The 12,793-nt window shown below is 39.0% G+C and overlaps 1 protein-coding gene across 1 annotated transcript; it reads right to left on the bottom strand.

Annotated features, from left to right (window-relative positions):
* Positions 1–7,431: 7,431 nt before the first annotated feature.
* Positions 7,432–8,118, bottom strand: LOC135087303 (uncharacterized). Its single transcript, XM_063982102.1, has one exon. It carries the CDS (start codon positions 8,116–8,118, stop codon positions 7,432–7,434), a length of 687 nt encoding a protein of 228 aa, XP_063838172.1.
* Positions 8,119–12,793: the final 4,675 nt, after the last annotated feature.

Below are 12,793 nucleotides of genomic sequence, written 5' to 3'. Positions count from 1 at the left end.
TGTACTTCAGAGTCAGAAGTTTGTACCGTTGTTATCCAATCGGTCTCGATAACAGCCTGCACATCTAACTCATTGAGAGGGTTGCGACTTAATGCATCCACATGCCCCATGGACGTCCCCGCTCGGTATTCAATAGTAAAATTGAATTCCTGCATTTGAGTCCACCATCTAGCTACACGGGGCAGTAAATCGCGTTTAAGAAATGTGGCTCGCAAAGAATTACAATCAGTAACAATTTTGAAAGTTGATCCGAACAAGTAAGGCCGAAATTTTTGTAATGATGCAACAACTGCTAAAGTCTCTAAATCGTAAGCAGTATAATTCTGCTCTTCAGGGCTAGTTTGCCTACTAAAATAAGCTATAGGCTTTAAAAGATTATCAGAATCCCTTTGCAAAAGAATGCCTGCTACCCCAATTTTACAAGCATCTGTGTGGAGTTCAGTTTCAGCTCTTGGATTGTATAAAGCTAATATAGGTTTCTGAACTAAGCTGTTTTTAAGTTTGTCAAAAGCTAATTGTTGTTCTGAGCCCCAGACCCACTGGGCATCTTTTTTTAACAATTGAGTAAGTGGCTTAGCAATGATCGAAAAACTATGTACAAATCTACGGAAAAAACTGGCTAGCCCTAGAAATTGTCGGACAGCATGTTGGTTTTTAGGGACTGGAAATTTTTCTACGGCTTCTAGTTTCCTACTACCAGGCCTAATTCCATCACCAGACACTTCAAAACCCAAATAGTCTACCTTCGTATTAAAAAATACACATTTACTCAGTTTTAGTGTAAGACCAGCGTTAAGCAAACATTTTAATACAGCATCTAAATGCTCCATCCCTTGAGTTATAGTTTTAGACGGGATGATAATATCATCTAAGTATACTAAAGCTTCTTGGTGACGTAAATTACCCAAGACCAAATGCATTGTCCTCTGAAAAACAGCAGGAGCATTTGCCAGACCAAAAGGCATTCGAGTAAACTCATAATGGCCATCGGGAGTTACAAAAGCCGTCTTGTGACGGTCTTGTTCTTTAATTGAAATTTGGTAGTAGCCAGATGCTAAATCCAGCGTAGTAAAATAAACACTACCTCCAAGTGCGTCTAATTGATCGTCGATCAATGGCATGGGGTAAGTCTCCTTACAGGTTTTCTTATTTAAAGCCCGATAATCTATACAAAGTCTGTAATCCCCAGTACGTTTTTTTACTAGTACTACAGGGCTAGCATAAGGAGATATTGAAGGTCTGACAATTTCATTATCTAACAATTCACCTACAAGTTCCCTGACTATTTCCTTTTCCTTCAAAGCTAAGCGATACGGCCTATACGTTACAGGATCATCGTTATCTAAATTGATAGACATTTCAGTAATGTTACATTTACCTAACTCTGCCATTGAAAGCGCAAAGCAATTGCGGTAATCGTTTAATAGTTTTAAAAGATCATTGGCCTTTTCTTCTTGAAGAGAAGTATTTAAATCAGAGTATTTAATATCATTTTGTTGGTCCCGAATGTTAACTTGCAAAACACTTAAGACTTCTTGTTCTATTTTGTCTTCAAGTGCAACTTTACCACGTGCTATGCATATATCACCCTGGATATCAAAAGGCCGACCGCTAAACCCGTTTAGAACAATACTGCCAGTTCCATCACTATTTATATAATATAGTCCTGGTTGAATTACATAACCTTGGTGATTCCGTTTACCACTCTCAACGTATACCTCGCCATGGAATATTGGTTTTGTGTACACAGGTAAAATTGAATTACCAGTTACCGAAGTATCTTTGGAACAAAAGAGTTTTACCTTAATGATAGGTGATGACTCATTAGGCAGTTGAAAAATCTCTAATCGGCTACTAGTTTTTTGTATAATTATGTGGGGTTGTTCCGTGAAAGTTTGACCAATCATCAGTGGTACCTGCATAACGTCGTCATCGACAATTAATAATTCCGTCAAAGCTTCTACGTCATCTATTACTACTCTGGCTTCTATTCTACCGAGTGTAGGTACTATTGAATTCCCAAATCCCTTAAGAGATGGTAAATTGGTTGTATCCCATTGGGAAATTCCTAATTTCGTAAATTCAGAAATTTTGAGCATGGAGCATTCACTACCAAAATCAACATACGATTCTATTGGTATATTATTGACAAAGGCTACCTTGTAAAATTTTTTGTTGATAGCGTTGTCCTGTATAATGCGATTTACAGATTTCTCAGGTAAAGGCTTTGTGCTGTAACAATCTGCAGTTTCGTGACCTAACCTTAAACACTTGGCACATTTCTTTAAAGGTTGAGAGCACTGACTAGCAATATGTCCTTCTTGATGACAATTAATGCATCGTATGGGACGGCCTTTTGAATTTGGAGCCCGTGAAATCGTATCATTATTATTTGTTTTAAAAGGGGTAGACTTTGGTTTCTTATCTAGGTTCTGTGTCCTAACGCTTTTAGTATTGCGAAGATAACTAAGTAATTTATCTAAATCATCAAATTGTCCAGCCTCTGCACTTAACCTAACAGCCCGATCATCAATGCCGTGCAACACACATTCTACCGCCCTACGTCCTATAATTTCACATCTATTAATTAAAGCAATTTTCTCATAATAGTACTCTTCTAAGGAATCACCAAAACGAGCACGTTTGGCAAGCATTTCACTAAGCATTTGCCCGTAATTCTCAGTTGATGGAAAAGCCGCCAATAGTTTTGTCTGCCATTCCTCCCAAGAAAAGAGCACCGATGGAAGGCCTTCGTACCAACGTTTTGCAACACCTTGCAATTTAGGCATAGCATAATGTACGATATGTCGATCAGACCAGCCGTAAATTTTAGCACACTCGTTTACTTTAAGAATCCACATATTCATCGTTTGCTCTTTCCTTGAGGGATCAAATTCAGGAATAGTATTGTGAAAAGAGCTTAATTTATCAGGATCAGGCGCAATACTTTTTAAAGCTTGTAATAAAAGGGATAATGAATGATCAGAACCCGAAAAATGCTCACCCGATATTTGGTGCGGTGCTGGAGTTTGCCGGCGCTGCTGCTCGTGGCGCTGCTGCTCGTGCTCGTGGCGCTGCTGCTCGTGCTCGTGGCGCTGCTGCTCGTGGCGCTGCTGCTCGTGGTGCTGCTGCTCGTGCTCGTGGCGCTGCTTCTCGTGGCGCCGCTGCTGAGCTTCGCTTGTTGAGTGGCCATGTGGACAGGAACACTGCCGATGCCCACGGACCCGTTGACTGCTTCGGCTTCGTCTGCGTTGGCTGCGACGGCGCTCCACCTTTTCAGGGCGACGTGACCAGCTTCGGGGCCGATGGCTTCGGCGATGATCACGGACCGGGCTTCGAGAACGATGCCGGATCCCAGGCCCTTCGAAAGGGCTACGGGAACGGCTTCTTGACTGTCGGGTGTGCTGGCTGCGGGACCGGTGCCTCGGAGACTTCAAAACCCGTGGTGGAGTGCGGCTTGACCGATGAGACGCTGGTTGCCGCTGGACTGGTCGGCGGCTTGTAGACCACGTCAATACGGGTGAGACACTTCTCGTATTGCCGTCGTCATCCATATTCGACTGTAATTTAAGAAAAAAAAAAAATGGACAGAAAACATGGATTTGGTAAGAATCCCACTTCTGAAAACTGTTGAAACTTGTGGCTATCTAGTCAGAATATTATGAATAGAAATGCTACCTTACTAATTTACAGAGACATCATACTATAAAATAGGTTTTATTGAAAGGAAAACACAAAACTGTTTAGTGAATAATGGGAGGTATTTATTAAAATATTATTCGACAGTAATTAACAATATTTAATTACTTTGTAAGCAATATAGTGGAAATATGGCCAGCAAATTAACACAAAATAACATATTTACAATATAATAGAACACAAAATAATATCATAATACAAAATAATATCAGCACAGAGATAATTATAAAAAATAACTTACATTCGGCGGAGAGAGCTCGATACTCAGGATAGTGAGATGTTCACTTGACGACTGCTCGTAACAGAATGCCATTTGATGATCGAGCTCTCTTTTATAGGCTCGAACAAACAACTAAGCGCGGCAAACGGAAGTGACGGTTAAAAGCAAACAATTATTTAAAGAATATCAAAATCAAACAATGCAAGCTGTCATAAAATATTAAACCTCATGAAAAACATTTTAGAAGCGTTAGCGGTTCTATTAAAAATCCATAAGTAATTTTAAAAATCAAAATTCATCAACCGGATATTGAGACATTTTATTTGTAAAGACTGTTAACTGCACCAGCCGCCGGAAGTTGGAAGAAAAGCAATAATTAATTATTTTAAATAAACTGCTTAGCGGAAAGCATCATTTATTTTACAAAATAATAATTTATGAATAAATCAACACCGGAAACCGTCATTTAACTTTAACAAAAATTTAATATTATAAACGGAAGTACTGCCACCGGAAAGCGCCATAATAATCAATATCTTAATTATTTTGACTACTATAACTTATCACAGCATAACTAATTTAAATAATGGGAATAAATATCAACTAGAACATAACAATTTCAAGTAAAATTTCTAAAAAAATGCAAACAAGAATAGATATTTACAATTTACTCTAACAATAGTCACTAGAAAATAAAACAAACAAATATCTTTATATTTATTTATTCAATCATTAATATTTTCTTTATACCATTTATTTAAATAAAATACATTTTTTAAAGCACATATATTATCATGATGAATACAGCTTAAAATATCTGACGAATTTGAATACTCTTTATACAGGCTTAATAAACTAGGACAATGTTTATCTTCTAAATTATATACATTTAAGTTATTAAACATATCTTTTATCCACTGCACTTTTTCACACCCTTTAGTAAAAATGCATTTATTTTTCAAAAAATCACCTACTATGTTCCTATAATTCAAATAAGGCACAATTCCTTGATTCCAATATATCCCTCTATTGTTTTCTATCCAAGATACTTGTATGCGTTCTCTTTTTGTTAAGTCGTAAAATGGAAATGGTGGTTTTATTAAAAGTACAAAGATCCTCTTATTGCACATTATCTCTATTTCTTTCGGTATAAACTCATTTCGCTCGGTCTTAAATCCTTGCACGTCTACAATTGCATTGTTAAAATTATTCATGATAATTTTCTTACGATATTGCTTAGAGGAAGGTATTCAAAAATACGATCATTAATAATTAAAGAATAGGCAGTTGTATTTTCAGGTATCGGTTCAGAACATTCAATTTCTATCCGAACATCAACAGGTCCAGTTTTAAGCGTATCGTTTTGTCTTGAGCAATCAATGACGAAAAGCGGAGCCTTCTCTTTAAATTGGACCAAATCAAGCAATGGGTCAAGGTGAAACAAGGAGTTTATGGTCTATTGAGTCGAATGCGCGAGAAAAATCTAAAAGGGCAAGTATAGACCCATTACCTCTATCCTCCGCAGCCAGGACATCGTCGACAACATCCAACAGAGCAGTGGCTGTGCTACGGCCGCTTCTAAACCCAGACTGCTTTTGAGGCAAAATGTTGCTGCTGTCAAGATACTCCGTTAGCTGCTGGCACACAATTTTTTCTATAATCTTTGACATGAAAGGAAGAATGCTAATTGGTCTGAGGTCTTTTACCTCATTAGGGGTGTTGTTTTTAGGTATAGGTTTCACTATGGCCTCTTTCCATACATCAGGGAAAACACAAGATTGAATAGATTTATTGACAAGTGCGGTAATAACTTTAAGTGTTTTTGGCAAAGTCAATAGTATCATATCGCGTGTAATACCATCTGCACCTTCCGCATTAGACGAGATACTCATAATTATTTTGGAGACGCAGGATTCGTCAACGGGAGAGAGTCTGAAGGACGCAGGTCCGAAACGATGGAACTCATAATAGGTAAGTTCAGAAAGAGGAACATTTTTGCTGCCAGGAATATTCAGAAAATGCTGATTAATTTCATCTGGACCACCGATACCAGAGGGCAAGGAGAACGATCTATTATTGAAATCAGCAATATGCGTTTTGATGTTCTTCCATAATTCCTTTGGATTATTAGATTTTTGGCTAATTGCAAATTTGAAGAATGCGGACTTTTCAGAATGCAGAGCTTTGTTTACCACAGATTTCATTTCTTTATAATATTTAATGTCACTCTCGAGCCCAGTATTGCGACTTTTAGCATGGGCTTTATTTCTTAATTTTATCATTTCTCGGATTGTCGGGGTTATCCAAGGATAACTACGATTTTTAATACACGATTTGATAACAGGCGCATAAATATTGAAAATGTGTAATATATATGCATTAAAAGAAGGAACTGCCTCATTTACATCTTCACCCAGTAGCCGATCCCATAAGATAGTGTTGACAAGAGCGTCAAACTCTACGAAATCAATGTCTTTGAGCGGTCTATAAGAAATCCACTTTGGGGCCGATTTAGGCTTATTTAAACGCAACTTGAATGATATAAAAGCGTGACTACTCAGTTCAGGTATATAATCAACAGATACCTCGAAAACTCTAGTGGTGCTACAAACTATATCCAGCAAGGTTTCAGAGTGATTAGTGAAGTGGGTGGGCTGGGTAACGTACTGATCGAGACTCAAGGATTGAAGGAAAGATGTTAATTTCGTGGTGCTGGGGTCATTAGAAGCAAGTAAATTAATGTTAAAATCTCCCATAAGTATAACATGTTCAAACGTGGCAAGTGAACTCACAGATTCGGCCAACGCATCAATAAAGGTATCCACGCACAACCAAGGTGGACGATACGCGGTACCAATGGCCAGCTTGACCCCGTTCAATGTGACGCTCAGCCACATCTGCTCAACAGTGGATCCCTGTGGAAGCTGTATTTGCCTGGCATAGATACCGTTGCGGATATAAAAGCCCACTCCTCCGCCACGCGCACGGACACCCGCGGGACGCGGTACATGGCGAAGCCTATAACCGGCCGGCAGCGGCGCTCGCCCTTCCTCACCATGTCTTAACCACGTCTCGTTCAGGGCCATGATATCGACAGAATGACTCTCCAGCGCAGCCAGAAACTCCTCATGCCGCGTTCCAAGTGATCCGGGGTTCAAGAAACCAAATGTAAGATATTTACACTTATCAAATTGAAATGTAAAAGCAAATGATATTAGAATGAATTTAGAATTAATTAAATATAATTTTACTAATGAGACATGACGCCAGTTTATAAAGGTGTTCAAGGCAATGAATTTGAATAAACAAGTTTGCACTGTGCCGACAGCCAAGATACAATAACAATAATAATTATTATTATAAGCTATTTTAAACAGATTATCATTACAGTTACCAATCGATATTACACAGCAATAATATACAATAATTACATTGTGCATCGTATAGAATACATGACAAATATGCATAAAATACATGAGCCCTAATTTCACCTTCCAGAAAATATCTAAAAGTCAAAAAACAAGAGGTCCAAACACTCTGGCGAAATCATCTAAGGATCGAAGATGGAAGACCTGCGATCCGTCACTCTTACGAACGAACACACGTCCCCGTCTCGTCCAAGAGTATCTCCACTGCTGCTTGCGACACTCCTCCCGCACCCGGTAGAACAGCTGCCGATTGGAGCGAGTCAGGCGCTCGTTGATGTACACCCGGCCGCCGCCCTCGCCCGTAGAGCCGCGACGCACGCGCGCGGCCCGCAGCAGGTCGTCGCGCAGCTGGCGGCGCGCCAGGCGCACCACCACGCGGCGCGGGCGGGCCCCGCCGGTCTCGGCCGGGGGCGCACCCACGCGCTCCGCGAACACGACGTCCCGCTCCTCCAGGGTCACCCCGAGGCGGCCGGCGAGCACGGCGACGTCGTGAAAGACGTTCCCGCCCTTCTCGTCCGGGAGGCCGCCGATCTCCAGGTCCGCGAGGAGCGCGTCCTGGTCGCGGTCGTTGAGCTCCAGCTTGAGCTCGGCGACGGTCCGCTCCAGCGCCGCGACGACTCCCGACCCGGCGCCGGTGCCCGCCTCCGTCTGCACGCGCCCCACCGCCTCCAGCCTCTTCTCGACCTCGTCCAGGCGCTCCGCGTTCGCGTGCCCGACGCCCGTGAGGCAGACCTCGATGGTGTCCATCCGCTTGTAGTGTGTGTGTAGCATGTAACAGTATTAGTATGTATAAATATCGATTATCCCTATTTAATCATTCATTAATAAACTGAGATAGCTAAGAAGAAGTTGTTTACTTTATGCTCCCGAGCTCCCATCCTTACATGGCGACCCTGCCATTTTTGGAGGTCTGCCGGAGTTCGGTCGGGCGAAACATAAAGAACGATTATTATTAGTAAAAAGTGAAGTAAATCAAGTAAATTCAGTGAAAATGTGCCGGTCTAATATAGAAAAAGACGAGGTGTTTTTGACCCAAAATTCCTCAGGGTCAAATGCTACAGAATATCACATTTCCAATATAAGTATCGTGCTGACGCTGATATGCACCATGCTGGCGATTGCTGCACTATTTGGACTGTACTTGATATACAAGAGGTGCCACCACGGCTGGATCCGTAACGAGATTTTGGCGCAAAACTTAAGGCGATCCTGTCGCCGCCCGTCCCTTCGACGACCGACCCGGGAGCCTCGCGTGTGCTTCAACTGCCAACGCCGTCAGGACCCAGTGTGCACAAAATGTGAAAGTTTTTAAGTGAATCGGTAAGAAACAACTTTTCATTGATTATATTATCAGGTGAATAAAGTGTTAAAATAACTTTTTTTTTTGTGGTTTTGCTCGTCAAAGTGAAAATAATGAACAATAAATAAACTTTACATAATATTTACTAGTATTTAACAATAATCATGTGTAATAATCTTTTTAAAATATATTTATTTTGCGTAATCGAATGGCTGAAGAAATAAAGAATATATGTGCCAAACTCAAAAACATTAAAGATAACCTTATAAAATTAAGTTATGCTAAAAGAACTAAAGATAATTTACAACGAAAATTAAATGAGGCCAGTCAATTACGCAATGATTTTGACGAATGTATGTTAGTAATTTTAGATGAAATTAAGCTAAGTAACATAAAAGGTAAAGTTCTCGAAGAAGTACAATCATATTGCGATTTATTTAAAGAGATTTATGAACAAATAGAACATTTTTGTGCCCAAGCTGAGTGCACTGTCGTAAATACTGAAAATACTGCGACACAGAGCACCATGGCTACTTTTGATTTTAAAACTGCGGTATCATTACTGCCGGTTATGACTGGTGAGGAGGCTGTCACCAAATCCTTGATTGACGCCATAGAGCTATATGGCCCCACACTCGAAAGTGCAGGTAAGAAAATGTTAATTAATTTTGTGTTAAAAACACGTCTGAATGAAAGTGCTAAATTACGCTTATCAGAGTCGTACGATAACTATGAAACTTTAATAAACGATATGCGAGACCACTTGCTTACCAAGAAATCAAGCACTTCCATTCATAACGAGTTATTAATGATGCGACAAAACGGAATGTCAATTGATAAGTACGGTAGTAAAATAGAGGAGTTGTTTGTCAATTTGACAATATCACAATCCGACGGTAATCAAGCGGCACACAAAATATTGCGACCTTTAAATGAAAAACTGGCGATAAAGAGTTTTACCGACGGCTTGCGTAACCGTCAACTAAGTACCATTTTATCAGCCAGAAATTATTCTTCCTTAAAAGACACAATACGTGCGGCGAAAGATGAAGAAGCTTCGTGCAGTAGTCAAAATTCAGAGGCCACAGTATATTTTGGTCAAAGAGGACGATCAAACTATCATAGGAATCACAGAGGTAACAGAGGTAGTTATAGGGGTAACTTTAGGGGTTACTCAAGAGGTTATGGCAATACTTCGTTTTCACGGGGTAACCAAGGAAATGGTTTTGCCAACCAATCACGAAGTCGAGGTATAGAACAGCCACGCGGAAATTATGGCTATAGGCAAAATAGGCCTTTCCGCGGCGGTAGACAAAATAGGTCTTTTTATCGCGGTCATAGTGTTCATTATATGAATAACGACAACAATAATTTAGTCGATAACACCGTTCAAACTTCGACATCAAACCAGGGTTCAGAAATAGAAACTAATACATTACAACAGTTTTTTCGATAATAATTTCATATTATCATGTGATTATAGTAGTTCGGTGGTATTGTTATTCGGAGATGCCAAATATAGCTTTCTAGTAGATTCGGGCGCATCGATGTCAGCGCTGAAATACGAAACTGCATTGAAATGGAATCTTCCAATACATAATGAATGCATACACATTAATGGTATCGGGGGCAATGTACGATCAATCGGACACGTGTCTGTCACACTTAACTTAAATGGAAAAGAATTTGAACACAAGTTCTATGTTATCGATTATCTACCTTGTGTACAGTTTGGAATTATTGGTCGAGATTTTTTAAGTAAATACCAAGCTGTTTTGGACTTTGAAAATAATACACTTAAATTAAATAATTTGAATAATGAAATTATTACAGTACCAATGATTCACGGATCATTAGGAAAAGGGAGTTTCTTAACAATACCACCGAGATGCGAAAAAATATTTACAATAGATTGTAGTAATGACGACGACTGTGTTGTTTTACCAGCAGAATTATGTGAAGGAGTTCTCATGGCCGGTTGTATAGGTAGACCGAAAAATGGAAAAATTTATTTACAAATATTAAATACCCGCGAATCGGAAGTGAACCTAAGTTATTTTAGACCGGAAATACATAGCTTAATCGAATACGACTTATGTAACTTTGAGACTAGTAGTGTTGATGGAGAAAGAGTACGTCAGATGTTTTCGCAGCTCAATTTAAGTCATTTAAATAAAGAAGAAAGTGATTCCATTCGTAATATTTGTGCGAAGTTTTCAGACGTATTTCACCTACCAAACGACAAATTAACTACAACTCATTTATACGACCAAACAATACAGTTAAAACCAAATGCGGACCCGGTTTATGTCAAACAATATCGCTTACCTTTTTCACAGCGATCCGAGGTCGAAAAACATATTCAAAAAATGCTTTCAGATAACATCATAGAGCCCGCAAAGAGTGAATGGTCAAGCCCCATTCTTTTAGTACCCAAAAAATCTGACGATCAATCTAAAAAATGGAGATTAGTGATAGACTTTCGAAAACTAAATGATAGAATATTAGATGACAAATTTCCACTGCCTAATATTACCGATATTCTTGACTCATTGTCGGGTGCAATGTATTTCACTCAATTAGATTTATCACAGGCATATTATCAAGCAAACTTAAGCCCTGAATGTAGAAAATATACTGCCTTTTCAACCCCGTCAGGACAGTACCAAATGACACGCCTACCTATGGGATTAAAAATTAGTCCTAGTGCTTTTTCTAGACTCATGACAATAGCCATGTCGGGACTAACATACGACAAGTTATTTATATATTTGGATAATTTAATTTGTTTCGGTCGTAACTTGGAAATTCACAACAAAAATTTAATTGACATACTAATTAGACTCCGCCAAACAAATTTGAAATTAAATCCTAACAAGTGTGATTTTCTAAGAAAAGAGATGCAATTTTTAGGTCACGTTATTTCAACTGAAGGCATAAAACCAGATCCGGAAAAAATTAAAGTAGTACAAAACTATCCGGTACCAAAAAACGCTGACGAAGTCAAAAGGTTCGTGGCGTTTACAAATTTTTATCGAAAATTTATACCGAATTTTGCCGATAAATCATTACCACTAAACAAACTTTGTCGTAAAAATGTAGAATTTGCATGGACAACAGATTGTCAGGAATCATTTTCTTCACTAAAACAATCATTAATATCTCCACCAATACTACAGTATCCAAATTTTGATAGCAAAAATACCTTTATTTTACAAACGGATGCCTCAGGCTACGCGATAGGTTCCGTATTAAGTAATAGCGACAATAAACCAATAGCTTTCGCAAGTCGGAACTTAAATAAAGCTGAAATTAGATACCCAACAATAGAAAAAGAACTACTAGCCATTGTTTGGTCTGTAAAATATTTTAGACCATACTTATATGGGCGTAAATTTATTATTAAAACTGACCACAAACCATTAATCTACTTATTTAACATGGCAAATCCTTCTAGTCGTTTGACAAAATTTAGACTTTTACTTGAGGAATATGACTACGTCATCGAATATGTCAGGGGAGCGGACAATGCAGCTGCAGATGCGTTGTCTCGTATCCGAATATCAAGCGACGAATTGAGAGAGATGAATGAACATGTAATGTGTGTTTTAACTAGAACTCAAAGAAAAAGAATGAATGACGATGATACGCATGGCGCGTGCGACAACCCTATGGTGGATTTGAGTACTACAAACATTCGGTCTGATCAGCCAAATGTTGTGGGAATACTTAAAAAACCAAAGGATTGTGTCGAATTGAGGTATGCAAATGGACGTGAATGGAAACTGATAGAGAGAAACGCACCAGAAAAAGGTAACTTATTTGCTTATGACCCCAAGAAACAAATTATAAATATAAACCCTTCTTTCCGATCATATTGCGCACGAGATGCCTTTGTGAGGAAGTTGGAAAATACATGTAATGAATTAAAAATAAATAATGTTTATATTATAAAAAATGAAAATAATGATTATGAAGTAAAAGAGTTAACTCGTATTGTAAATGACACAAAAAATTGGTCCGGACCACGTTTCTATATTTTAAATAGTGTCATGAGAATAGATGATCGCGATACTCAACGCGTAATATTAAACGACTATCATATTTTGCCGACGAGTGGCCACGCTGGCATACGGCGCATGATAA

This window comes from Ostrinia nubilalis (assembly GCF_963855985.1).
Source record: "Ostrinia nubilalis chromosome W unlocalized genomic scaffold, ilOstNubi1.1 SUPER_W_unloc_1, whole genome shotgun sequence".
NCBI classification, from domain to species: Eukaryota; Metazoa; Arthropoda; class Insecta; order Lepidoptera; family Crambidae; genus Ostrinia; species Ostrinia nubilalis.
The sequence above is the reverse complement of the archived record's forward strand: the minus strand, read 5'-3'. Positions and strand labels throughout refer to the sequence as shown.

Bases quoted from the DNA above. Each gene is read 5' to 3' on its own strand.
- LOC135087303 (XM_063982102.1), bottom strand. From the start codon at position 8,118: ATGCTACACACACACTACAAGCGGATGGACACCATCGAGGTCTGCCTC.